Source organism: Prinia subflava, chromosome 13 (assembly GCF_021018805.1).
Source record: "Prinia subflava isolate CZ2003 ecotype Zambia chromosome 13, Cam_Psub_1.2, whole genome shotgun sequence".
In the NCBI taxonomy this organism is placed as follows: Eukaryota; Metazoa; Chordata; class Aves; order Passeriformes; family Cisticolidae; genus Prinia; species Prinia subflava.
This window is the reverse complement of record NC_086259.1, coordinates 12,936,575-12,964,481: the sequence shown is the minus strand read 5'-3', so window position 1 is coordinate 12,964,481 and position 27,907 is coordinate 12,936,575. Positions and strand designations below refer to the sequence as shown.

The window sequence follows — 27,907 nt, the reverse complement described above, 5'->3', positions numbered from 1 at the left end:
ATCTAGAATGTAGATAAACTCACCAACATTAGAATATTTTTATTCTGGAATTCTACTTTGGTGTTTGGCTAAACAATGATGGCCCAAAATAGTTTATCCAGCTTTGAAGTATGTCACTATTGTGCTAAAGCAGTTTTGTACACAGATTGACAAAGCTACCAATGCAGAATCTGCTGGAATTGCTGCTTAAATTATTGAGTTTTACAAAGAGCAGCACTCTTGTGAAAGTTAGGATTCTGCAAATACATACTTCATAGGCTTGAGGTTTTTCAATCTGGTATTTCTTAGCTGAGGGGATTTTTTTTAATATGCTTAATTTGCCTTTTAATTTGATGCATCTGATGTTCACAATGGGTGGGTAGGCCTCTGGTGGATACCCTGTCTTCATTAATCCAAGAATTGGATGGCTCTGTGTACACTTAATGTTTCTACTCATTTTAAACTCAAGTTTAACATTTTTTTGAGATAGATTTAGCATTCTATGCTGTCTTTGACCTGCAGCAAATTTAATTGTCTATCTGAGCAATTTTTCAGATTTGTCATAGCAGAAGAAAAAGCAGCACTAAAAATAGGTCCCTAGATCATAAAAATAATAGAACATTGTATTTCATTGTGATTGTGGGTGTGTGTGGGGTGTGTCAGATGCAGTGTGTGTCCTGTTTCTGGGGAACTGAACCCTACCAAGGCTTTCTGATCCTCTGTGTAGTCAGCTAATGTCCAGGGGATTTTATTTGTTTTTTGGTAAAGAATAAATGAGTAGATGTTAAGAAATTGAAAGGTAGGCAGTGTAGTAGCCCAATGCATTGCCTGAAATATTAGATAGTTAAGCCTTGCAATTGAATGGAGAGCTTTACTTTCACTGTAGTTTTCTGGTATCATTAATGACTTAGGCTAGTGTTATTGTGATTAATGAAGTTCTGTAATTTTTATTTCAGTTTTGTACTATGACATACAAACTTTAGACTGAGTTGTGTATGGACTTCAGTGCTTCTTAAAATCTAATCTTATTCAAAGTCCCTTTGTGTTGTTAAGAACTGTCTGGTCAACTCTTTTTGTGTGATTAATTTTGTATATTTCTTAGAGTAAGATAATATCCCCAGTTTTCATTTCTTACTCAAGATGTTTCTATAGCTCCACTCTTTCTTTCTTGAAAGAACATTAGTTCTCAGGTGTTTTTTACTGTTCAAATACCAGTCACTGATGAAGTCTGTGAAGTTGCTTTACTTCCCCTCCCCTTTATAATACAATTCTCCATCTCCTTCTAATGCAGCTTTACTTCCTGTCTGTTCTTTGGTGGCAGCTGCTCGTAAACCAGAGTCTTCCACACGGGTTTATTTTGCTCTAATACGCTGTGAACTCTGCAGCTTTGGGGGAAAGCACATCAGACATGATTTAAATTGATTCAGAGTGCCTGCTGTGCCACATGTGATGTAGCTAGGATCTCTACTCATTAACCATTAACTTTGTTCTAGCCATAACTAGAGATTTTCAGTTTTCTTCCTAAAGATGCTGGTTTTCTACTTGCACAGTTGTTTGTCATAACTAGATTTTATTTTGCTCTAAGTTAGTGTTAACTGATTGGATGAATATTAAAAGAAAGCAAATCTTTGTTATGCTGCAGGTGTTACAGCTGAAACAGAAGTGTAACGAGAAATAGTTTTTATTAAAATACAACAGCTATTCAAGTGACAGCAAATAGAACCAGCTTTCCACTTTTCCTGAGCAGCCTTAAACAATTGTTATCCTCTTACTCATCCCTTTTGGGGTGTGACCCCAAACCCTTGTGGTGGCTGGGAGAGATTGTTCTGTGAGGAGCAGCAGGTGGTCAGTGAAGGGACATCAGCTGCTGGGCTGTCTGCGTGCTCAGAGCCTTCCAGGTGCTTTTGCCTGCTCCAGCCAAGGGAAGTGGTGTTGTCCTGAGGAAACTGATGAAACAACAGCACTGTTGTTGCTTTTGATCTTTCTCAGACTTTTCTGTCAGCTTTAAATAAGGAGGTCAGTGTGTGGTTATTCTGACAGCAGACAAATGGGTTTGATGGTGTGTCCAGTTTGTACCCAGCCTAGCTAAATGGCTTAATTTTTATCATCTATATGGTTTGACTAAAATACTTTTCTATATTTCTGTAGATGCTTGTGATTCTAGAACTTATTATTATGTTTGTGCTTAAGAGTCCTTTAGCCAGCAGAGACTTCTTACCTTTTTCTTTCTAATATTTTTTCTTTTTCCCAGCAACATCCTTTGTTTATGCTCCTGAACCCATTCTTGCTTTAGAGGAGAGTGAAACTTTTTCTCTTTTTCTGTCTAGATACTTGGAAGTGTTCTTCACTATGACCTGTGGTTGCATAGAGGAGAGCTGTTTAGTCCAAACTCTGTTTGAAGTCACAGTGTACCTGTGCTTATTCACTTTACCTCACAATGAGGAGATGTCTCTATGTGCATACAGTTTATACACTGTGAACAGTCAGGAACTTGGCTTTTGGGAAGAGAAGTCTTTGGAGGACGTGGACTGGACACGCTGTGCTGGCAGGCAGCCCCTGGCTGGGTTTGGACAGTTGTTCCTGCAGAGTGATTTATCATCGGGTGCCCTCCGCCGCTGGGCCGTGAGTCACCCCAGGCACCTCTCATGTGACCAGGATCCACAGCCTTTCCCCCGGAGTCCTTTCACCTCTCATGCTCCAAACACTTCTGTAATTGCCCACAGCCCCTGCATTATCCCTGTGCATTATTCCTGCATTATCCCTGTGCATTATTCCTGCATTATCCCTGTGCATTATCCCTGCATTACGGTGCAGGCAGTGGCGATGCCATTTTGGAACAATGCTTGGGAGCAGTACTTGCAGCACGGCTGTGGAAGTACTTAAGGTCTGCTGTCAGTAAACCTGCTTCTGCTTAGCTTTTATTATGTATTCTAAAAGCAGTTATTCAGTCACACTACCTTGAACTCTTTCCAGTGGCTTAAATGCTCTCGTTAGAGTTGTATAGACAAGATTTCAAATATACTCATGTCATCATCCTAAAGTTTCCCAGAAGAGGAACAAAATTGGAGTTAGTGAGCTAAATTTTGCAGCTATATATAAGGACAGATGAGTGCTGTGTGGATGAAAGCAGTACTTGAGTTCTCTGCAGCATAGATGCTGGAAGAAATCCAGACACTTGGATTGTTGAATTCTCTTGTTTGCATATCAGTCTCCACTTACTAAGCAAAGTTGCTAATATTATGCTTTTCTCCTCTTCTTATAAATGAATGAGAAAAGTAAGAGAGTCATTGTTGAGAATGTCTGCTTCTTTCTGAAAATCACTTAATAATAATTCATATTAAAAATAAGAAAAATTCAATAAGATGATGAAACATTTGCTTCAAGAAACTCTCATTTTTCTGAAAGTTACTGAAATGGTTCTTCAAGCTTTATTGTCCAAAGCACAAGTAACAAAATGAGCTCATTAGCTTGCATAATTGCAAGTTTTATGTTACTCTGTTAAAGAAAATTTCCAGTCATTGCTAAGGATGTTCTCTGCAGAAGCTGATAGTTTTCTACAGAATAATTATGACACTATGAGATTTTATTGAATGATGAAAGCTGAACATTTGTTACAGTATACAAAAGACAAAAACCTACTCATTATTTTAAGCCTTGATGCAGCACTACTTGTTGAGGAAATGTTTGAACAGTTTTTCCAGACTTGAATCCTGCTTAAGGGGAAGGGTGAGGCTGTTGCAGTGCTCAAGAAGGCAATGAAAGCCAAAGGGTAAAAGAAGCAGCTTTTCTTGCCCCTCTCTTGCTTAGGTCAGTTCCTGGATGTTTTTATTGGTTGCTTGCCAATGTCATCAAAATCAGGTGATTTCTTTTTTGTACAGTTGAGTATACTTGCACTATATGATTTGAATTTTCAGTCCAAAAGTAGAGGATTAGTAGGGTGTTTATTTGCACCCAGGTAGTGTGGTGTGCCAGTGATGTGTTTTAGATAAACCTCTCTTTCTAATCCTCTGTTGCAGTTGCAAGTTGTAACTGCATTTTGCTATGTGATTTTCTGAAAGCTTGAAAAGAACAAATTTCACAACCCATTTTGAAATTTGTCTGGAAAATATTCTATGAAGCTGGAGAAAACTGTGTCTGTTAGTTACTGGGTTTGTGAGCAGAATCGTGTGTGTGTACTTGGAGCAGCAAAACCAGCAGCAATCTCCTGGCAATATTTTGCTGCAAAAGCATTATTAATTGTTGCAAGAAAAAATGGGTCTTTTTAAAATGCATGCTCTCTCCATGAAAAGGGAGTGTAGGTTTAAAATCCAGCCATCTTTCTCATGTAGAATCTAGTGTAAAGATGGGCTGATTAAGACCCTGTAGAGTTTCACAGGGGAAAACCCCAGCATATATTTGCCTTTCAGATTTTTCTTGTTATGCTCCTTGCATTTTTGTTGATTTTTCAGTTCTAGCTCTGTGGTTGGTTTTGTCTTTTGAAGGCAAATGGATAGAGCCTGAGCATGAGATGCATTCCTCTTTGGGAGGAATTAGTCCCTTCTGCAGTGACAATGTGAAAACTAGAAGCAGTCTACTTTGTGCTTAGTGTTGGGGATTTTTTGGTGGTTTTGGTCAAGTCTGGTTCATGTTTTCTGCTTAGTCGAGAAATTGCGGTATTTTGGAATGATGAACTGTATCTGGAGACTTGGTTATTAGATGATGAGTATAATTTCTGTGCAGCAGCATTTTACTATTTTTCTATGTGTGCTTCTAAAAGTGTAAGTACTGACCAGTGATCTTAATCCAGGAATAAAATGCTCCACAGATTTTAATCACATTTGTTCTGACATCCTTTCTGCTTCATATCTGTTCTTCATTATAGACTTGGTTTTTAGTTAAGTGAAATAGCAATCTGCATAATTTAATGAAACATTGATCTGCTTTCGAAAAGGAGTCATGATTACGTAGTTGAGCTAGCTACACACAAAAAAACCTAACAAATGCAAACAACCCAAAAACCATAAAAATACCAGGTTTTCTACAAGGGACTTTTAAAATCTGACTCTCCAGTAAGGTTAGGAAAATTCTTCAGCTATTCCTTTTTTTTGATATTTTAGAAACCAAACCCCATCAGTGTTGTATTTCAGTAATACACAAAGCATGTTGAGAGATGTTTTGTCACAGCTCTGGTATTACAAAGATATTTTCAAAATGAGTCTGTACGTGGGTATTTCTGCTACACAGAATTATAAAAATGGATTATATTGCATCTTAATGTTAACTGATATTTGTAGTAAAACCTAGTGACTTACATAAGCATACTTTAAAATTGAACAAAGTAATATCTGACCATCAGGTTTTGCTATGAAGTTGAAAATTGTAGTATGTTCTGAGGTATTTTTCTAGTTGTGGAGTGCTTTCTTTCCTCAGCTGCAAGTGGAATGTCTGTGTGTGATCACAGGGAAGCAGGGCTGGAGGAACAGGTCCCAGGGAGAGAAATGTTGGTGCTGGGCCCAAGGAGGTGTCCCTGGGCAGTGCTCCTGCCCTGGCCACTTGTGTCCCAGGAGTCCCACCTTGGCAGCTGCACAAGTGTTTAGGAAATGCTCTGGTTTGGTCAGAAAGTGTCAATTCCCATACATTTTTGCAGAAGAGTGTAAGGTTTGAATTTTAACAAAACCTCATTCTCACAGAATGGAAGAAATTCCAAGATGTAGCTTTTAAAATAGAAGACGTTTTCATTGTGTGTTTGAAGAAAGAATATGTTCTGAGGGATGAGACAGAAGGATTGATCCAAATTAAAAGCACAAAAAAGTCTTTATTTCACTCATAGTCACTTTCTAAAGGAGATTTTTTTTTCAGCTGTTTCTATTTATGCTTCATTCCAGTTTAAATTATGTTACCAAGTTAGTGTATGGGAATTTAAATTTAGAAAGTTAGATAAATGCTGTAAACTCTGTTCATGACTTGTTTGCTTGTCATTAGTTTCTTTTAAACTAATGATCAATATCTGAAAGAGTAGTGTGAAGCCTTGCATGAAATTCTCAGCTTTTGCTGTAATTGCAGTTGTTACAGTAATGAAGTTACTGTTCTGTTTTGTTCCCCGATTAGTTTAGGATTTTAGTGTATAAGTTTTGTTGCAAAGTTTTAGAAAAGTGTTTTTCCTTTTTTTTTTTTTTTTTCTTTTTAATTTCATAAATTGCTTCTTCTCTCATGCTTTTCCCCCCTCTTTGAAACCTAGTCTTGAGACCCTTCTCTGTGATCTCAAAGTGAGTCTTTGTATTTTGGGGGGAACACAGGGATGGGACTGATGCAGCTTTACATTTCAGAGCAGTCGTGCCACATCTCCGTGGCAAGATCACAGCATTTTATGATGAAACTATATATATATCATAGCTGTTGCTGTTAAAGGAAACAGCTGAATACATAATTTCTCATTTGAACGTTTTGTACAGGTTGTTTCCTTTTGCTTGCTAGTGTATACACTAATAATAGTGTATACAGATAATGTTAGGAGAAGGTGAGGTTAGCCTTACCCGGTTTATAGCTTTCTTTCTTGGAGTAAGTGTTCGAAGCTGTTTCTTTCTTAGTGGTCAGTGTTTCACATGAAATCACCAGGGAGACTGCTCTTTCAGTGTTTAAAAGTGGGGTATGATTCAGGGAAAGGTGAGATCAGAAGTGGGGTGGATGGATGGACGGACAGACGTGGCTCCTTATGAATGGGCAGAAGTGTGCGTGATGAGGCAGAGGGTGAGTCAGAACTGAGCCTCTTCTGAAAGAATGCTTTTTGCTCCAGTGTGCTGGGAAAATGAAAACAGAAGGGAGGGGACTGCACCACTTCACTGGGCTCTGGTGTTTCCTGGGGGGTGAAGCTGTCTCCTCAGTGGTGCTGGCTGTTGTGTGCCTGCTGATTCATTAGTTGGTGGGTGGTGAGAGCTGTGTGCAGTCGCTGGGGGAGGAAATGGCTGGGTTGCTGTAGGGAGAAGGAGCATTTTCTGTAACTGCAGGATGTGTGGATGGAGCACACAGATAGCACACCTCCAGCGGATCAGTTAAATACCCTGCTGTTGTGAGATAAGGCTTTACTAGATGACTAAAATAGGATGTGAAACAAGAGTGCTTGTGCTAAAATACAGTAGCTTTTTCAAAAGTAATTGAGAATTGTCCTCTATCTAAACAGTTTGGATTTTAAAATATGAGTGAATGGTGTTACAGGAGCCATGGCCCACTCCTGTTCTTAACAGAGATAAGTCCCAGTTACTTGGAGTTGGAGGAGAAGGTTGCTCATTTAAATGCAGATGAAAAGAAATAACAGATTAGTCAAAAGAATACAAAAGAAAGTTGAGATACACTATATGTTGAAGGTGTGGCACAGGGATCTTTGAGAATAAGCCAGGGGGGAGGCTGAGGAAGCACAAACACAGCCCAACAACTTAGAGCCCAACTAAGCCTATTCAATGCAGCACCTTCTCAAGTTTGTGTGTGTTTATGGTGCTGTTTGTCCTCTGTTCAGATAATCTGCCAGGAGATAAGGGTGTTTGCTCTTGCTGCTTGTTCAGTCAGCAAGCAGAATATTTGTCCTAATACTCAAAGCCCGTTTCCAATGTAAAAGTAACATGTCTGTGTTTCTCATTTAAAAATCCTAATGCTGCTTTGAACTGCAGTAGGAATTTGAAATGGAAGATGTCATTTGAGATGCAATTAGTTCTGTAATAGCCATCCAAACAAAAACTCAACTGCTATAAACTAATAAAAATTGCATTTTTCAGTATGTGACAGTTTACCTAGGTCTCCTAGTCTAACAAAGCTTTGGCTGTGCCAGTGTGTGGAAAATGAGGGTGCAAAATGAGCGAACTTAACCCTCATCCTTCAACATGCATCCAAAGATTCTTAACTTAGTTACACAACTGTTCACTGTCAGTGGCAGAAAAGCCATACTTCTTTTGGTTTATAGGATGGAGTGTATTCTGAAAAGCGGCTGCTGTGCAATTTGACTTTTCCTCTTATATGTCCCTATAATGGTGTTTCTTTATGTAGCATTAAATTTTTCCACTGAATATGAATTTGGTAATTGCCTGATTTCCAACCTCTCCTCCTTCCTTCTGTTCTGTAGTGCTTTTCACCTGTCTCTTGAATTTTACAGCACTGACTGCCAGGCATTATTATGAAAAGTACCCAGAGGTGTGTGGAGGATTTATAAAATGATTTAAATACAGATAGTCTGGGGTTAGCAGTAAGACCTTGAAAGAGTTGTTCTAACAAAGACATTCTTTTATCTACTTCTATAATATTAGGGAGGAGGGGGTCAGAATTTTAGATCTTTTTAGAAATAATTCACCTTTTGCCCTTGGTCTCCTACCATGACTGTCTTGAGGTAATTTTCAGAGCAGACAATACAGAAATTTTTTGCAAGACCACTCTGCTGGATTTTGAGGTGCCGTAATAGATAATGTGTTCACAGACAGAACAGTAATTTATTAATAATTCTGTTAAGTTCAGAAGTTGAAAGGGAACCAACATGGCTTTATCTGAAAAGAAGGAAATAAGTGGTTAAACGTTTTTGGCTATAATCTTAGGTGGTTTCCATATTCCTGAAAAAGGAAAAGGGAAAAAAAAAGGAGTTTAAATTCCTTTCTTTAAAATAAATTAAAAAGTACCAGTACGCATTATTGTATTTTAATGAGAGAAAAGTTCCTGCATAAACTCGTGGGGTTTCAAGATGAATGATTACTACGTTTGAATGATTATGTGGTAATTTCAAAACTCAGAATATCTTGAGAAGGAATTCATGCTTTCAGAAGTGAAAAATGTTTGTTTATGGGAGTTTTGAGGAGCTCCTGAATGCAGTGGTGTAAGGCTCCCAGGCTGTGATTCGGGAGCAGGGGCAGACTGTGGAAAGGTCAGGCTGCGTGCCAGAGGCTCCCGAGCTGCTGTGTCAGCAGCTGTGCTGTTGGCCGGCGTGCTCAGGGCAGATTGTGGGAATCGCGAATCACATCGGCTCTCTCAGCTTGTTCCCCCTTTGACTTCTGGAGACTTTCACAGAATTTGCAGCGCTGCTCGGGCTCCCAGGTGATGCATGAGGTGTTTGAAGTGTTGAGCCCGCTGCAGCTCTGTCTGAGCTGTGTGCTCTGAGCAGGAAGTTTGTGTGCAAGGCACTGGCAGCTGCAGTGGCCAAGGCACTGAAATGGGTTAGTGGCAGTATAATATTCCTTATCTAAGAAACAAACAAAAAGTATTCCTGGACAGCTTGGAAAGCTGGGGTTTGTCATCTGTGGGAAGGCCTGTGTAACTTTTGATGTCCCAGGCTGCTCTTCTGGGCAAGAAGGGTAGGAGAGGTTGAGTGAGAGGTAAACTTAAAAGAAGATGAGCAAAGTGCTTGTTTCCTCCTGCAAAACATAACCAGCATTACAGTGTGGGCTTTTTTGTCTTTACAGATCTATGTTAGCTTATACTGCCTTTTTATTTCCCCTCTTGAAATAGTCTTCATCTGCCTTAGAAGAGAATGACAGTTCTAATAACCTCTTTTAACTGTCTTTCACTTCTCATCTAATTAAATACATCTATTAAATGGATGCTGCATCCTTAATTTGTTTCTTGTGAGATGAATGGGTAAAGACTGTGCTGAAGGGCTGTGATGTATTTTGTATGTTTGAAATGTTCAGTCTTGAAACGAGGGCTGTGGGAGGTGGTTTCCTGGTAGTCCACATTTTACTCATGCTGGTTCTGACACCTCTGCTCGCAGAGGCTGCTGGCCTGTGGATGTGCCTGGTGTGCTGTCCCACGGTGTGCTGTCCCCACCCAAGGCTGGGGTGTGATGCCTCTCTCAGATGGGCTGTGAGTGCAGGCACAGAAAACCAGGCTGTGCTCTTAGCAGAGACCCTGCAGTGGAAGTGCTGGTGGGAAGAAGATAGTCCCAAACAAATAACATTTTTTGCTTCATTATTGAGCTGCTGCATGTTGTACTAATTAAAAGGTCTAAAGCTGTGTCACTTCTTACCAAAGTGTGGTTAGTTGTGAAAATCAGGCTTGGAGATCTAATGTTTGTTTTCTTTGGCAAATAACATTACTTGTTTGTCAGTTCAATTCATGTTATTTGTTCCCTTTTTTCCACTCAGGGGTTGCCTTTCATGTTGTTCAGTGCTTAATTCTGCCAGCAGAGCCTTTGCACGAGGGGGGCTTCCCTTCCTCTGTGCCTCCTGCCTCTCCAGCCCTCTCTTTTTTTGCTTGAGTGACCTTAGCTGGTAAGCGTGGAACTGAGCAAGTAGGCACAGTGGGGGCGCTTTGAAATGTGTTATAGTGCTAAACATCAATTAGGCTTTGATGAGGATTTGCCAGAGGATTAATTTAGAGCTGGTAGAGGAGGCGCTGTCTGAAAGTTCCCCTACCTAGCTGAGCCTGAGCTGCTCCTGAAGGCTGAAAAAGCTCAAATGGATTTGGAATATCTAAGCAGTCTTTCAGTCTGAAGTGGGTGCAGGTGTGTGTGCAGGTTTGCCTCTCTGGTGATTCAACATAGAACATTCAACTCCTGTTCCATGAGAGGTTTTGACCTGCCAAGTAAGCTGAAATAATTACAGAAAGTTGATTTTTGTTTTTTTTTTTTTAATTTTCTCTTCTCTGCAACTCGGGTAATTTTGCTGTGACTCTATTTTAAGGCTGATTAAGTCTTAAAATGACTGACTGTCATTAAGTATAACATGTCAAACTCATTTAGTGTTGTATTTGCTTCTTTTTAAGTTCCCTTGTGACATCACTGTATCATCTACTGTTATCTAGATGTAGGGCCTTAAGATCATGCATTTTTCTGTGCTGCAGCACAAGGCACAGTGCACATTGCTGCTGTGCTTGGGTTTTCATCAGCTGATGTTGCTTCTTTTGAAGAGCCCACATGCTAGAACTGACACAGGAAGACTTGCTTATTTTTAGCACAATGTGTATGTGGTGTATTTTACTGAACTCTGAGTAGTTTGTGAATTTGAGGAGGACTGAAACCGGTGCTTGGTCTTTGCTGAAATCACTCATTTATTGGGAAAATACAGTATTTCTTGGGAGTAGGAAGAGTGTGCTCATGTAGCTATTTAGATGTGCTGCAGGATCCTCCCTGGCTGGCAGCATGCCACTTCCTTTGTGACACAAAGGTAAGCTGACTAGAAAAACTCTTAGTTTAACTGCAAGTGGTAAGACTTCTAACTAAATCCTGGTGCACGCCAGTTTATAAAATGAGAACACATCTTAAATTTATTCCATCCAGTACAGTAGGCAAAAGTTAAAGCACTCACTTGATTAAAATGAGTTCTTGGAAAGGAAGCAGTAGAAGCTGTTAAATGGAGTCTCATGTTACCAGCTGGTTTGAATATTCTTCTAAGAATACATATAGAAGCTTCCTGGATCTGTGTTTTCATTGTGCAGGCACATGTGTAAGAGCTTGCAAATTCATAGCATGTGTTTTGCTTTTATCCCAGGTGTACTTGAAGGCACCTATGATTCTCAATGGTGTCTGTGTAATCTGGAAAGGCTGGATAGATCTGCAGAGACTGGATGGTATGGGCTGCCTGGAATTTGATGAAGAGAGAGCGCAGGTAAGACAGTTTACCCTTGGTTACTTACATATTGGTTTGTTCTCCTGGAGGGAAACACAGTTTTTGCCTTCACTTTGAGTATAAAGTCCAAGGAAAACTCGCAGTATGGAAGTTCAGGAACATGTGGTTGTAGCAAAACACTACTTTAGCTACATTAGGTCAAAATGTTAGGGGCAGGAATCATTTTAAGTTACAACTTTGAATGATATTGCACTGTTACTATGCCACAGAGTAATAAAATATTTAAAAACTTTGTTTCCTCCAAAATACCAAGAACACTCCTCTATTGTGCCTTGCCTCTCCCTAACTTAAGGAACTAATTTGCATATTAATGAGGCAGTGTTAATGTGACTGTGTTTGGGATTAAATAGAAACACTTTTTCAAAGTGTCTTTGAAGCAGTCACAGCCCTGAACACTTCCTTCATGAGGCCTAGAAAGAGGGAATAACCCTGCCATGAGAATCCCTGTGAATCCATGAGAGAAGCCACAGACCAAAGCTTTTACCTGAAATCCACTTTTTGCTGTGCATTCACTTCTTGCAAAGCTGTGTCAGTGACTTGAGTGAGCTCAGTTCCAGCTGCAGCAGAGTCAGTGCTGTAGACTGCATGCATTAGTAGACCTTCAGGCTGTAATGCCTTACACAGCCAGGACAACTGTATAGCCCTGAGGAATGTAATATAAAATCCCTAGGTTCTTGATTTGTAGTTACTAAGTTTGGTACATAATGCTAAGTCACAGGACTTCTGAACTGAGAGCCAGCTGATGGGAACATGCACTCAGGAGGAGACAGTGTTACCCTTTCCAAAACTGGAGAGTGCCTGAAGAAAGTGGGTACCCTTCCAAAAAAGAGAGGAGTCAGGTGACCTATGGGTTTAATTTTTCTCTCCTTAATTTCCCAATAAATATTTTTGCAAGTGCTTGGATTACTTTAGTTTCCCAGTGCATACATGCTGTCTTAACAACACTTAGTTCCCTTTTGTTGTCTTCAGAAAGTGGTTGTGCACTGAGGTTGTGATTTACTGTGTGTGTGAGGGGATGTGTGCATGCTCTCAGGTGTCAGTGCTTTCTTGAGTTGTGAGTACAGCGTGCTGAGCTGGAGGTATTGCACTGTGTGGATCTACAGAGATGTTTGCACTCAGGTACAGATGTGTAACTTGGTTTTAGTTTGTGATTCATGGCACTATGAGGTCCTCAATGGTGATTCTATTTGCCATGCCCAGTGTCATAAAGAACTATACAGACACAGGAGTAGCTGCACCCGTATATGTGTTAGTATTGTAAACATTTGGGCAATCTTTCATATTCTCCAGTTTCCTTTTTCCTGTATCTGTCACTCTGCTTCCTTGTTTAAAACTGTTGTAATATTGCTCGTGGCAGCTGACTGGACTGCTGACTTTGATCCCAAAATAACACTGCTGTCAGAGGGGCTGCAGTGCCTCATACGGTCTTGCCTGTGTACTCACTGTCCTTTGTAAGAGGTCCAGCTGCTCTTCACACCCCCCTCATTTTTTGGAAGCTTGTCTTAAGCAAATTTAGTGCTCTTGCATTTTCCTGTCTCTTACCACTTCATACTAATGCTGGGAAAAAATTAAAATTTAAAAAAAATTTAAAACTTTTCTTTGCTGTCATACTTCAGAAAACATACTACTCTTCACTAGGTCAACAAATGCTTTAGGAAGAGAATCCACATGTGTTAACATTGAAGTATTTTAATTGTACCTGTTAAGCGACTGTTTTTTCCACTTAATCCACAGCCTATCCATGTCCTACTGCTAAGTGGCCTTACTTTTTGTCACTGAGAGCTCTGGTTCCACTGCTTGCTCAGACTTTGATGGACCAACACACACAAAGCTGTACATAGCTGCTTGAGTATCTTCCCTCTCTGGGGCTGAAATTTCCCTGGATTTGATATTTGAGTGTCTTCTAAGAGACTGTTTCTGTCTTCAGTGCTTTTGCACCTCTTCTGTAGTATAGCATCTTGTTATCTCACCAAATCTTTTTCTACAGGGCTGCTGTGAGGATTTGTGTGTAAGTGTAGGTGTGTGTAAGCTTCTCTTTTTAATTTTTTTTTTAAATTTTATTTTCTATACTGGGAGGTTTGGTTTTGTTCTGTTGTCATGTTGATTGCTCATTCTGTTGCTCATGTTTTGCTTATCTTATTTTTCTTTAAAGTCATACCGGGAACATTTTTATAGAATAAAACTAAGATGTATAAATTATCTGGTCTTGTACAGCTGAATTTGCTAGGCTATAATTACTAGAATGGAGTGACATTTTTAAAAAAATCTTTGTTAAATTTCTGTATAGGGTGGAGTTGTTGGTTAATTTGTTATTATGTATCACCAAGATTAGAGCAGAATTTTGTTTTACTAAAAAAAGTTCTGATGCTTTTATCCTCTTTCTCAGGCATGAGCAAACCAGTGTTTCAGCTGTCAACACATCTTCATTCTGAATGTCAACATACTGATATTTTTTCCCATGAATTTCTAATTTAGTTTCTTTGGTTATGATGATTTCTTTAAAATATTCCATCCAAGGCTGTGTGTCAGCCGTTTGTTTCATGACCACTCTAAATGATGGTAAAATGCAAAAACCTTTGATTAAAAAAACCTTCTATTTAAGTCTGATTTTAAAAAGAAGGTAATAAAGACATACATACCTTTTGTAAACTAGAACTAAGGCAGCTTTTCTGGAGTCATCCGGGAGACGAGCTTATCTGTTTTCTCTCTAACCTTCTGCATTATTAAGAACAAATTTACTTTCTGCTCTCTGACCCCGATTTCTTTGCCTTGTATGAACATTAAAATGGCTGTAAAGGGCAAAATTCTAATCTTAAAAAAATACACGGTGTTAAAGAATGATCTTGTTGGCAGCTTTAAACGCTGCGGGCGCGTCCCCAGGAAGCGGCGGCGAGAGGCAGAGTCGGGCTGGCAGCTGTTTGTGTTTCCCTGCCCGGGCCCGAGGGAGCCCCTTCACATCATTTCACAGAGCAGCTCCAGGCCCACCATTGTGCCCACGGCAAAAAAGGCAATTTAACATTTTCTCAGGCTGGGGATGCTTTATCTTAATTGAAAAATTTATGCGCTAAGTCCCCAGGTATATTAAAACTTAGTTGTGCTCTCTGTGTGTTTATGTCCTCTTAACAGTCAAGGTCAGCTTTTTTTAAAGTTGTCAACTTTGAAATAACATTTGCATCTATGTGGGAATTGTAAGCAGAGTTAGTAATAATTATAGTTAAAGAGCTAGAAGGAGGGAGAACCAATACAGTTTATCCCTTCTTGTTTGTGGAGCATCTTCAGGTAGGACTCTTCCACTCTGAAAATTTTAAAATTCTGATGGGGAACAGTAAATGTGTTAAAAGATCTCCTTAAGAAAAATAATTTCCAACCCAATTCATAATGGCTTCACATATTAGTAACACTAATTTAAAACATTTAACAGTAACACTTTAAGTAACATTAAGTAACACTTTATTTAAAACCTTTTCTAATAGAAAATACATTATTTGAAGGAATTTTTTTGAGTGTTAGTTTATTAAATCTGTTCCTGTGCATAAGCCATTATTGAAAACAAACAAAAGGGCTGTTGAAGATCTGTAGGTTTCTCCTCCATTGTACGGGAATATGTGCAAATTGGTGGAGGAATAATTTCTCTTTTGCACTTTCCTCTGCATCTAAATTTAAATAAAATAAATGATACACAAGTATGAAGAATGTTCATACTGATGCACCTGCAGCAGTTTTTGATAAAATGAAGGATTTATTGGTTTGTAACTTCGATAATGCATATTTTTAAATGCAAGAGAGTGAAATGACCACTGTTTATGTAGTGATGCCAGTGGACTCTGTCTAGCTATACTATCTTCTAAATGGCTTTTATAAGGAGAATAAAATATATTGCCCTTTACATAGAACTTTTGAGAATTCTTAGCCTTAAAAAATCCCCAGCAGCATTTAAACTCCTTTGGAACAGCAGCTCTCCTTTGAAAATGTATTTCAGTACAGTCTGCAGTCCAGCTTTGGTTGTCTCTGCTGCTGTAGTGAAGGTGAGTAATATTTCATTAACCTGTATTGATATTTGCTGGAACTCGCCTGTGTTCTTGCAGGTTCTGCAGGACACACTTGACTTTGCTGCCAAGGGATAGTTAATATTCAAAAGAAATGTGATTTGGTGGAATTGAGGGTCACCTTTTGTGTCACTCTGTGTCATCTGCTTTGGTAGCAGGAGGATGCATTGGCACAACAAGCCTTTGAAGAGGCTCGACGAAGAACCCGTGAGTTCGAGGATAGAGACAGGTCCCATCGGGAGGAAATGGAGGTGAGGGTTTCACAGCTGCTGTCAGTAACTGGTTAGTACTCTCCCAAAACTTCAGATTGTTTCCGTTTATTTGTCTGTTTGTACAATGTTGTGTATTTTGTTTGTTCAGTGGTGTTATATAAAAATTGCAAAACGCATTGTTTTTTACTCTTTGTTAAATGGATTTCAAGTTTCAAGTTTTGATAAGAATTCTCCAATCATGTACTTTTTTCCTTTCTGTAGATGGTCTTTTCTGTGGGTACTTAAGCTGTAAAGACATTTACTCAGAGTTGCCATTTCTTTCTGAAATGATACTTTGATAGCTGAGAGAGGGATCTTTTTCTCGTGCGTTTCTCGTGAACACAGAAAAGGCTTTGAGACCTGTGGAGACATAATTTTGGAGCTTGTTATCCCATGTTGTGGGAAAAATTACCAGCCAATTTAATCAGATGCCACAGTCTCCTTTCTTGTACAGGCTAGTTTTAGTGTCTTCTCACCTTTTTCTTACTGGTGGGAAGTCTGACTCCTTTTTTGCACTGGTTTAGTTTCCCTGTCTTGTTTTTTGCTTCTTCAGGGCCCCACAGTCTTGAATCTTGTTCTTTCTTGATGAAAGCAGAAATTACTGGGATTGAGAAAAGAAGAGCCAGGAAAGGGAATGGAAACCAGCTGCTCTGAGATGTCAGAAAGGCAAGAGCTGTAAGAGGACAAGTAATAATACATAAGGGGAGTTGGCAAGTTAAGTCAGGCTGCAGGTCAGGAGAGAATAGAGAGAACACAGAAAAGCTTTCAATTTCTTTCCCTTACTAATGCTGTTTCTTACTTCCTGCTTCATCAGTACAGCCTGACTTAACTGTAATCAAATATAATCAATCTGCTGGTTCTATGGTTTTTAGAAAATCTGATTATTGTTACTGCTAAGCTACTTTTCTTTTGGCATCCTTTCTGATAAATGGCAAGATCAGACAGACTTTCTTTCCTTCCAACTACAACTGGAAGGCACTGAGCATGAGAATGAGAGGGAACAGATAGGCACAGAGGATATTATCTCTCTCTTTGAAGTGGCTGGAGTGTCTCTTTGCAAACACTGCTGCAGCCAGGTCAGATGTCAGCTGTAACAAAGGTAAATCCTTGCCTTGGAGGCCTTGCTACCTCTAGATTCTTGGAGCAGCAGCTGGGTTGGCTGAATAATTCTGTCACAGCATAGCTAAAATCACACAATTACTAGATTGGAAGAGACCTTCAGTATCATCGAGTCCAACCCAGCCCAACTCAACTAAACCATGGCACCAAGTGCCACATCCAGTCTTTCTTTAAACACATCCAGGGATGGTTTTTTTCTTTAAATACATCCAAGACTCCAGGACCTCCCTGGGCAAACTATTCCAGTAGAATGAACCTGCTTGTAAGTTCACTTCAGAAGGAAGGTAGAATTAGTCTTAAGCTGTTCATGAAGACCTGTGCCATCCTGCTTTAGTTTTAACATCACAGTAGGAACTTTAGATCCAATCTCATGTCTTTGACCTCAATGTACTTAAAACTTTTCTTATATATTCTCTTTGCACTGTGCTCTTCATCCCCACTCCTCTTATTACAGAGAAGCCATGTGAATGCTGAAGGTTAAAAAAGAATGAGGCTTCCTGAAATAACTCCTGGAGTTCTGAGAGAATTAATTTTCCTCCAAGTGTAGAAAACACACGCTTGCAGCTAGGCTGTGCAAAAACACTATTTCAATTAACAGTGAGACTGAGGTAATATTGAGCATCTAGGGCTTTGTGGCAGACATCAAAACTCATGACACCAAGACACAAAAGGCAACATGCTTGACTGTCTGCTGGAGCTGGATTCAATAACTTCTGAAAATACTCTTGTTTTTAATAAGGCAGAAGGCAGTTACTGTTAAGTGATGTCCTTATTAGCTGTTAGTACCCATTTTCACTTGAAACAACAATAGTTGTTGTCCCAGCTCTAAAGCACTGGTGTAGATCACCTACAGAAAGGAAGAAAAGAAAAAATTACTGACTTGAAATATGTTTAAGCAGAATGAAAAGTATTATCAAAGGTTGTTTCAAGTTTGTTATGTCAAATAGAAATCTTTAATAATTGCAATAATAGTTTTGCATGCTTTCCTGTTTATTTTACTGTGCATGTTTAATGTGCTAACCAAGAGATTTTTTTTCCCTCCAGTACTCATAGGTCTATAATTGGTTTTTACATTTTGGTTTTCATTCTTGTGTTTGGGATAGGATGTCCTGAATGTATATCTGAAATGTTTACAGACAAGCTTTTGTACTCTTGATCTTAGAACTGCATAAAAAGTGGGTCTTTTGGGATGAGATGGTAGAGAGCAAAAATAGACTTGCAATGCATTCCTAAACAGGAATCAGGTTTCTAAATCATTCATTGTTACCCTTACTTTCCATCTAATGCAGAATTTGGGCAGAATCAAATGAGCTTTAATCAGTAAGCATTTGGTGTTCATGATCCTTGCACTGAGTTCTCAATAGAAAGTGATACATAAAAGTGCATTCCCGTGCTTGTTGTATTTGTGGCCTGTATTGAATTTTCTGATGCTGACATGCTCAGTCAGCTTGGAAATTCAGTTTGTCAGTGGCACCCTTCTGATGATTGCATTGCTGACAGCTGCAGAAACCTTAATCCAGACTGCTTTGTGTTCTGTTTCTGTAATTTCAATGGGGCCAACAGTATCTTTGGTTTCACTACAGAGATGGTACTTGAAGGCTTTTATATGGAGAAGGCCAGTTCTAAGTGTGCTGAGTGAATTTTTATGTATGTTATGCTACACACAAATGAAGATACTTTCCTTGTGATTGGTGTAATATGATTTCTATATAGCTTTCTTCCTTACTAAAGTTTTAGATTTTTCTTTTCTGCCATGCTTGGCATGGACAGCAAAACTCAGAATTGGCAGATGTGGAACAGGATCTCATCAGTGTTAATGATGGTTTTAGGAATTGCAACACTGGAGAAAACCAGGATATTTCTGACAGTAGAATTATAGCTGAAATGCCTTTAATAGAGACCAGATTCTGCCTCAGTGGGGGAGGGAAGGGGAATCCTGCAATGTTCCACCCGCTCCTACCCAAAACAGAGGCGCCAGCTCTTTGGAAATATTTATCCATCCAAAGCCTGGCAGCATATGAAAATGATCAGATTCAATTATTTATTTACACAGCTTTCTGGGTAAAAAAGATTCCCTATTCTAAGCCATTCTGTGGACTTAAAGTCTGTAGACTTAAAACTCCCTACATAGGAGTGATCAGTGATAACTCATTGAAAACTGTTCAAGTGTCTTGTGTGTGGCAGTTGGATTTTAGAATGGGGACACTTTGCAAGGCGAAAAAATTGCAAGTGCAGTAACAATTTAGAAATGATCACTTCGCTAATTTTCATTTTTAAGTATCCTAAAAACCCCCCAACCAATTAAAAAAACTCTCCTCCCTTAAAAAAAGGCAAAAAAAAAAACAAAAAAAAACTTCAGGGTGTTGTGAGGTTTGCCATCTTTTCATCATATAGAATCCTTTCCATTCTAGTTTAGCACACCAGATCTTTGTTTTAATTAACATATTCTTTGCATCTGAGGGCATCTGAGGTGGGCTGTGCTTGAATTTTCAAAGGTGATCATGTTTTTGTGCAATTACAGCTCTCTGATGTAAATAGGGTGGGAGTGGATTTAGGAATTTTCATTGAAGTCTTTAAGCACCTCTGAGTTGAACTGTGTTCTGTTACATTTTTCACATAGTTTGTTTTGAATACAAGATGCCCTTGAGTTTTTATATCAACTTGTATAGCTTGGTTGCATCAGATACTGTAAATCCAGCCCCACTGTCCAGGGTTCTTTTGTTTCAAAGATGCTTTTGAAGTCAGTGAGTGTTATTAGTGCTTTCAAAATTAATGAGGTATACCAATGGCTTTTACTTTTACAAAAATGTTGGAATGCTGAGACAGTGAATGTTTAATAATACACATTAAGAAAGACCTTGCCCCATTTAAAGATTGTAAAAAAAATGAGGTGTATGAACTTGAAGTATTTGTACCCTTTGCCAAACCAGAAGAGCAAGGAGACTAAAGGGATGTTGGTGAGGCAGATGTTTAATTTTCACTGTCTTTATCTCCTTGTGTCGTGGTTGAGAGTCAGTCTGTCTCTGGTGTGGTTTCACTATGAATGACCAGAGCTCAGTGTCAGGATAAGAACTGTTCTGCAGAAATTACTATGAAGTTGCTGTCTAGATGTGAATTTCCAGGAAAAACTTCTGCTTGTTTTTCAGTCTTCTGGCATAGTGGCATGATGCAAAAATGTGTTACACAGAATGGCTAGGAGAGATTTAAACAGCCCCTAGCTGGTGAAATTAGAATCTATTGGAAGAAATGTCCTGTGTTCAGTGTGGAAGAGCCACAAGCAGGAGCCTCCTGCCAGCTCCTTGCTGGAGCAGATGGCACAGAACAGTGGATTTTCAAGGGGTGGGTAAAGAGCAGAGGCCCTCTGGTGTGTTGCTGTGTGCAGGTGGGGGTGTTTTGTGAAGGTCTGTATAGACAAACTGTAATTTCAGGCTTGCAGTGATCTGTGTGAGTGCAGTTTGTCCAGCTGTGCTCCTGCAGAGCTTGGCTAAGGATGTCCCCATGGCTTTACTTGGGGATGGGTTGGGTCTGTTCTAAGTCTTCCAATGTAATTTTTTCAACCAGTATTTTTGAAATGTCATCTTTTTCTACTTTGTGTTCATTTCCTATGTTACTGCCGTGCTCTTTATTTTAGCAACACTGTGAGCAGAGACAGAGTGGTTTGCTCTCCCTAAAACAGTCTATTCTAGCAATGTCTGTTTGTGGTCTTGTGCTAAATATAAATTACATTAATGGCTAAGCAGAGCCATTTTGGGAAACTGCATGAAATTCCCATTTTAAAAACCTTCATTTTGCTGAAAAAAACCCTCTGTTTTGGAACTTTTGTCAGCAATCCCTCTCAATACACAGCACCAAAAACCCCCACCAAACCCACCCTTCAGAAAGTGCTTGAGTAAAAATTTACCTAAATTTTAAATACTATGTCCTGCTCTAGGTTTTTACATATTCTTGTTTTCTGTTAAGAACTACCAGTTGAAATAGGCAAGATAGGTTTCATTTAATTGTGCTGAAACTGGGAACTCTTAACAAACAAACAGGATTTTGTTACAGTAGTGTAAACAGTTTACAGTCAAAAGAAAAAGTAGTAGAACTGACTCTTATATTCTTCCCAAGGTTCTAGACTGTGAAATTATTCTCCTTTTCTTATTTTTTTTTCTAAGATGAAACTCCTAGTGTAAATAAGTGCTTTAACTAATTATATTTTTCTCAAGTATAATTGGCTTCAGAAGAAAGTATAGTATTACAATAAGTATGTGGGGACTTCCTTGTTTTTAATCTTGGCTTGGGGTTTTTTAAAAGAAATTTTCTCATCAGACTCCTAGATTTTAAGGGTTTTTCCCTTATTAATCTGGAATTACATTAATTGGTGTTTATTGTACGTACTCTCCAAACTGATAATGATAGAAAAATAGAGTAACCTTTAACACAGCATTTTGGATATGAAAGAAACGCAAAAAAGCATATACCAAATCTATACTACCCACTGCATATGAAAAATTAATTTTTCATGTGCAGCGGGTAGTGTAGACTTGGTATATGCTTGTATAGAACCATAAATAATTTGTTTAGATGCAGAATGGACACAACATAACTTAGAAAGAGGCATTAGAGTGGGGTGTGTTGCCCCAAAAGGTTCTGCAATGCCAGTGCAGTAAAATCAGGCCAGTTAAGTTATGACTGGTTTGCTTCACAAGAACTTAAATAACTGGTGCTTGTGTAAAAGTGCTACAGAATGCATAGATCAGAAAAACAATTTGTGCTGTGCAGAATCAATGCTGACTGTGGGACGGAGGAGATCAATCTTGCAAATCAGGGAGTACTGTAATATAAGCGTCTTCTTTCAGTCAATGAAGGTTAGAAAGGGGCTGAGCAACAGAGGAATACTGTCTGGAGGCAATCAATATTAATTATAAATTTATAACCTTTAGACCAGCTTTCAAACAATACTTTCTAAAAGGGAGCACTTCAAGCTTTTTTTTCCGTTGGAAAAGAAATTTTAATATGAAAGTAAAAATGTCAGTCTCTACTCAAAGTTCTTCAGAGCTACCTATTCCTGCTGTGCTTTCCTTCCTTGGCTTGCAGTGACTGTAGTCCAGTTACCAGTTGGGGCAGCAGAATCATTACCTTCATAACAGCTTTTAAACAAAGATGCTACTGCAAAGATTTCAGGTGAGGGGGTGCATGGGGGATCAGATGTGCAGCTTGGCCTGGATGTGCTCTGGGGCTCTCTCACAGCTCTGCAGGTAACACAGTTCATGTGTGCTTTCAGTCTGTTTCTAGGAAGTAGATAGGAATTTGAAATGAAGTCTTGATGGAGCTAAGTGCTAAATAACTCTTAGCAATGGCTTTTTTATTTTGACTTTCAGTGAGCTTTAAAAACAATCGGAATGCAAGCAGAAATAAAAAAGAGCATTGAGTAGACTTCATGGCATTAATAGTTCTACAGTTACTTCAGTCTAACATCCAGATCTCTTGCCAAGTTTGAGAGACTGTTTTCCATTATTTGCATAACTTAAGTGGTGCTTGACATTATAATTAAGAAAGATCAAGGCTCCTTCTTCCCAGGTTCAGTGAAAAGGAGAGCTGATAGCAAAATGGAATCATGGGCAGCAAACAAAGCAACTGCAGAGACTGGATGCAGGCCATGAAGTCTAATGCTGATAGCTGTGCCTGCTAGGAATGTGGTAAAGATCATATCCCCTCTGTCTGCCAGTGGCTCATGGATGCAGTGTGTAGTGGTGCTGCTGTGGCTGAAGTTCTGAGAAATGGAGATTGAGAGTCTCTGTGCAAGGCCCCCAGAGAGCAGAAAGCACGTGGCTGCTTCATCAGGCTGCGACCAAAGAAGTTCTATTATATATAAGTTGACATTCTCACTGTGCTGTAGGGCCCCATTTTGCTGACTCCAATTCTGGGAAGGCTGAGTTTCCCCTGCCCTTCTATTGAGTGAGGGTTACTGGAGGCAGGGCCAGCATTTTGAACCATGGTTAAATATCTATGGGAGAGGCTCTTATTAACCAGCAACTCAGAGTTTTCAGTTCGTTGCTTTTCTTGCTGTGGGTCTGCCTCAGATACCAGGACTAATGTGAAGGTGTGCTTGATTGTAACTGGTCATTTTTCTGATTATTGCTCTCTTTATTTCAGGGGTTTTTTTTAATTTGTGTGGTTTTTATGCTGTGGTTGTATACTTTTTAGAAAAGTATCTGCAAAGTATTCTCAGGTTTGGTTGGTTGGGTATTTTTTAAATCCATTTTCAGGAGGTTGGCAGTCCTAAGAGAATCCAAATGTTCACTGTTTAGTTTTTCATAGCATAGCCTGATTTTTCACTTATTTAGTAAATTATAGATGGCTGATGCCAAGGCACATAATGCATCTGCTCTGTCTGTTTCAACAGGACAGAGCTGCCAGAATCCAATTAAAGAATTGCAGTGGAGTTGTCCATGGAGAGACTGTGTTTTGGGTATTCTTTTTGTGACAGCCCTTCTTCAATTTAGCTCCCTCTTCCTCCCCTCATCTTCACCAGTGTCCCAAGTTGTATATGCAGTGGACATGGTTGTATTTGTCATTTCTCTGTGTGGTATTCAGAGGTCCCAATTTTCCCTGCTGCTTTTTTAAAATGATTCATAGAAAGGGAGGGCCATCTTCATGGCAGCCCTGTCCATCCTTTCTAAATTTGCTTCCAGCTTTCTCAGTTCTGCTTTCTCAGAGCTATCATGTAAACCACACAGTGGAACTGCATTATCTTTTCCCGATGAGCTCATGTGGTAAGAGGAGTTGGTTTCCTTAGGTATGTTTGAAGCCTCAGAACATGCACAGGAAGAGGGTAGTTAGAGATGCTTTCTTAAAGTCAGTTTAAGGAGTTTTGTTGGCACAGTTGAAAGCAAAATAGGCTGCAGCATGGGGCAGGATTGAGTGGCTGGAGAAGGAGGATGGGTTCTGACTGTCTTGGCTGCTGGAGGAACTGCCTATGTGCCACCTTTCTTACTGCCCATTTGCTTTTCCTTTGTGCCCCAGTAACAGATATAAAGCCTCCAGTGTGGTTCTTGTGCAGAAAAGTCAATGATGAAAGTTACTGATTTAATGGCTCCAAGCTAGGTAGTTTATTGAGAAGAAAAATAATATGATACAGATATTACTGCATCATACTCCTGATAGGACTTTCAGTCCATTCCCCTTAGCCTATGTTTAGGCTTGGGAAAAGCTCAGACATCAGAGATTAAAGAGAGCTTAGGTGTAAGGGGTACTATAGGGCACACTATTTGTGTTTGTTTACTCTCAAGTCGATGCTTTTGTTAGTAACTCTTCCCTTTTTTGTCAGTCATTGCCCCCATGGTAATTCCCCCATTATGAGTTCAGCATGAATAAGTCTAGAGTAGCATGTGATAGGAGGCTTTGAAATGCTTTTTGCCAAATACGTTCCTGCAATTGTTTCAGCTGGTCATCACACTCTCTCCAGGGTTAGAGGTTTTCAATGGCTTGTGGCCAGCTACAATTCCTTCTGGTTGCAGGAGATTTGCATGACTTCATGTGCTGAAAGCTGAGTGCAAAGTATTTTTTGGTGTTGAAACTCCTGATGTGTCCATTGCATTAACTCTTCTGTTCCTGGTTATTTGGAAGAAAAATGGCAATGTTGGCTAAAATACATTCATTTTTAGGATAATTCCAACTCTGGTGGGATCTGTGTACTAATTACAAGTTTCTCACAAGCAAATATTTGTTATCCTTTCACTAAATAACAGATGAAGAACATGTGAAGTAGTGCTCCTTCAAAATTAAAGTCAACGTTTGAAAAAATGAAATACACAGAGAAAAGATGAATAACTGCTGTTTTCTCATGGCTCATTAAGCATGACTCATAGCAGTGTATTCCATTTCCCAATGGCAAAGATAGATGCATCTTTCTTAATTGAAGCAAGTCTCCTTAATCCTTGAGGAGCTGAGCTCCATTATTCACTGAGAGTAATACTGCTGCTTTTGCATGGCAGCAAAAGGTATGCATTTCAAAAATTACAGCAAAAACTGCAATTTAGAGGATTGATCAGCTGTGCTGGGGAGTATAGGACCCCCAGTGGTGAGAAGTCTGGAAATTGTTGGTTTACATCTATAAAAGGGAAGTTTCAGCTTCCTGTAATAGACTGAGGACAACTAGCAAATACTGCCCTACTGATGGTCACACTCTTCCTACCAGGGAGTGTGAAGGATCTCGTGGCATTTCTTATGGAAGTTGTATTTTGCCAATTGTCCGTGGACAAAAATAGCACGCAGTGCTTCTTGCTCCACTGTGTGCTTCCTGTCTTTGTGTAAAGTGATTTTTCTAGTCTTGACCAAGCATCTTGTTTTTATTTTTTTCTTTCAGCATGCAAAGCACAGTTGTAGTTGTGTACTGTGCACGTGGTGCCCTGGCAGAATGGTTCTGAGTGCTAGAACAAACCTGCTTCACGTTTGTCTTCTTGCAAAGCACAGGGAAAGGAGGGTGCCTGAGTCAGAGCTGTCATTCCAACATGTTGCAGTTGCTTGTGTAAATCCCCACTTACTGAATTGCAAAATTACACCTTTATCCACACATACTGATGTAAGATAGTGTAATGACCGCTTTTGGTGCATTTGAGGGTCATTTGTCATGCCTTTTGCATATCACTTGAAAGGGCAAATCTGGTAGTTGTTCACTAGTGGCTTCTGCAAACTCTACAAGTAGCAATGAGGTCAGGAATCATGCAAATTCTTTCATATGATTTGAAAGAAAAGGCCACTTTAAGCAAAGCATAAATGCAACCATATGCTCGTATCTTGGAGCCTTCACTGAAATTTGACAATAAAATTGCTGTGCATATGATTTGTTTTCTGAAGAAGAAACACTGTTGTTTTAGAGCAGTAGTACAGCAGCAATTAACTTGCTAGTCTTTTCTAGTTAAATGTAAAAATGTTTGAGTGCAAAATTGGTAGAAATAAGATTTTGGTAATTCATAAAGACAGTGCATGTCTTTGTTTCCTTTTAGAAGAAAGAGGCAGCAGTAAAACTAGAAGAAATCTTGTTACAGTCTGTTCAATAGAAGGGTATGCAAAGCAGAACTGTTGCTGTTTTGTTAATCTTGGTACAACCCTTAAATTAAAACCTGGAAGTATCTATTCTTGATGAACAACCATTTCACATTAAGAAAATCTTTACAGCACAGTTGACTTTTCTGTTGAAGGAAAAAGGAAGTGTGGGTTATCTCTCAGTGATTTTGAGAGTCAAATCTGAATGATTTGGCTTTTGGAAATAATATAAGAAGCTTAATTAATGCTATCTTCTAATACTCTGTATCTCTACAAAGAGGACTGTGCAGAAGCTCTTTCAAGGGCCTAAAAGAGTATGCCCTTGAACACTTACAGTCATTAGTGCTGTATGGTGATTAGACGAGTTTGCTTTAATGTGATTACTCAGAAAGATTACTGAGAAATCTGTGGCTTTGAGCACCAGCAGTGGTGTTGGTTGTCACCTTCAGATTTCTTCTGCAAGCAGGAGAAGCAGATTGTTCATTCAGAGTACAACTAGTGCAGATAAAACAGAGCAAATAGATTGGCTCACTCCTAATTATCTAAAGTACAACCAACACTGAATATATAAATGTAGTAGGTAGCAATTGTGGTATTTAAATTAGTGGAGGTGTTTCCAAAGCAATAGTGGCACCGGGACCACTAAGGACAATGCAGGAGGGATTAATTGTCTGCTCTGGAAACATCCTGATTACTAGAGGGATTATTGAATGAACTCCATGTGCACCAGAAAGAGATCATTGCACATGAAAGGAAAATGTAACTTTAAATTGCCTTTTAAATAGGAGAAGGAAGCAGCAGTTTTCTGTTTGGGTGCAGCTAACCCAGTGCCCTGGGAGCATGCAGTTAGGCAGACAAGAAGAACGGTAGATAAGGGAGGAAGAAGTGAACAGAGACAAGTCTAAGTTGGAAAAAGTGTGTCAGCAGTGCATGCCAGAGGGTCTGGGAGTGAGCAGGCTCCTTTGGAATGGGAGTGCAGCAGCAGCAGCACACTGTGAGCTGGGGCAGCTGCTGTGCTGGTGGGGAGGCTTCCTCTCTGTCAGTAAATGTGACTCAGAAGGGCCCAGGGAACGCCAAAGAGCAGCACTTGTGCCCCTGTTAGTCACAGTTCTGTTGAAGTACTCAGGAGAAGTGTTATTGTTCAGTGTGGTGGTGCAAACACGGTAATTGCTTGAAGGGTATTTCAGTGGCACAGTGCCTGTGTTAAGGCTGTTCCCCATTCTTTCAAGAACATAGGAAAATTCTTTCAGAACAGGGAAGTTGTCAGTGGTTTGCATTTTTTAAAGCCCTGAATATGGCAGGTTATTGCAGTTGATGGAGCCACTTGGACTAAAGCCTGTGTAGTGATACCTTCCACCAGCTGAGAATGTGGCCTGAGGCTGTTTGGGTCATGTGGTGGTTACAGGCCATGGTGCCAGCTATTCACTCTGTAAACCTTAAATAAAAGTGCTGGTACTAAAATGTCTTAAAAACCAGCTACCATGTATTAGAGATGTTCTCAGACTCAAAGTATGGCTTTAAAATTTCAAGGAAATTAATGTTTTTAAGTATTTACATGCAGCATTTGTGTGTGCTCTGCCTGTGTACAGGTAGAGAAGGTAGATAGCCTTGTCTTTTACTGTGACTGACCATACTTAATTCCCTCTGTGCCATGTCATTAACAAAAACCGTTTAATAAAATAATTTGTTTAAAAGAGAACTTACATTACTTTTGTTTTAATACAGGGATGCAATCATGTTACAGAGTTTTCTCAGTTTGTTAACTTTGCAGGTGCACCAAAGAAGAAAGTAGTAAAACCCCAGCTTTTACAAGCTGTTAAAATGTGTGTCCATCTATAGATTAAATTGGGCTCGTGTGTTACTATAAGTCTCTTGCTTCTAGAAGAAGCTAAAGTAAATGTTTCCCTCA

At 39.4% G+C, this 27,907-nt stretch overlaps 1 protein-coding gene across 2 annotated transcripts in view; it reads left to right on the top strand.

Moving 5' to 3' along the window:
* The window catches only part of CBFB (core-binding factor subunit beta), a 37,811-nt gene that overhangs the window by 7,064 nt on the left and 2,840 nt on the right, over window positions 1–27,907 (top strand). The window contains exons 4-5 of one of the 2 annotated variants that reach the window (XM_063410497.1): window positions 11,415–11,531; window positions 15,754–15,849. In XM_063410497.1, coding sequence (XP_063266567.1) covers window positions 11,415–11,531; window positions 15,754–15,849 — 213 coding nt within the window. Of the gene's footprint in view, window positions 1–11,414; window positions 11,532–15,753; window positions 15,881–27,907 lie in introns of both variants that reach the window. The other variant, XM_063410498.1, reaches the window with a different exon arrangement.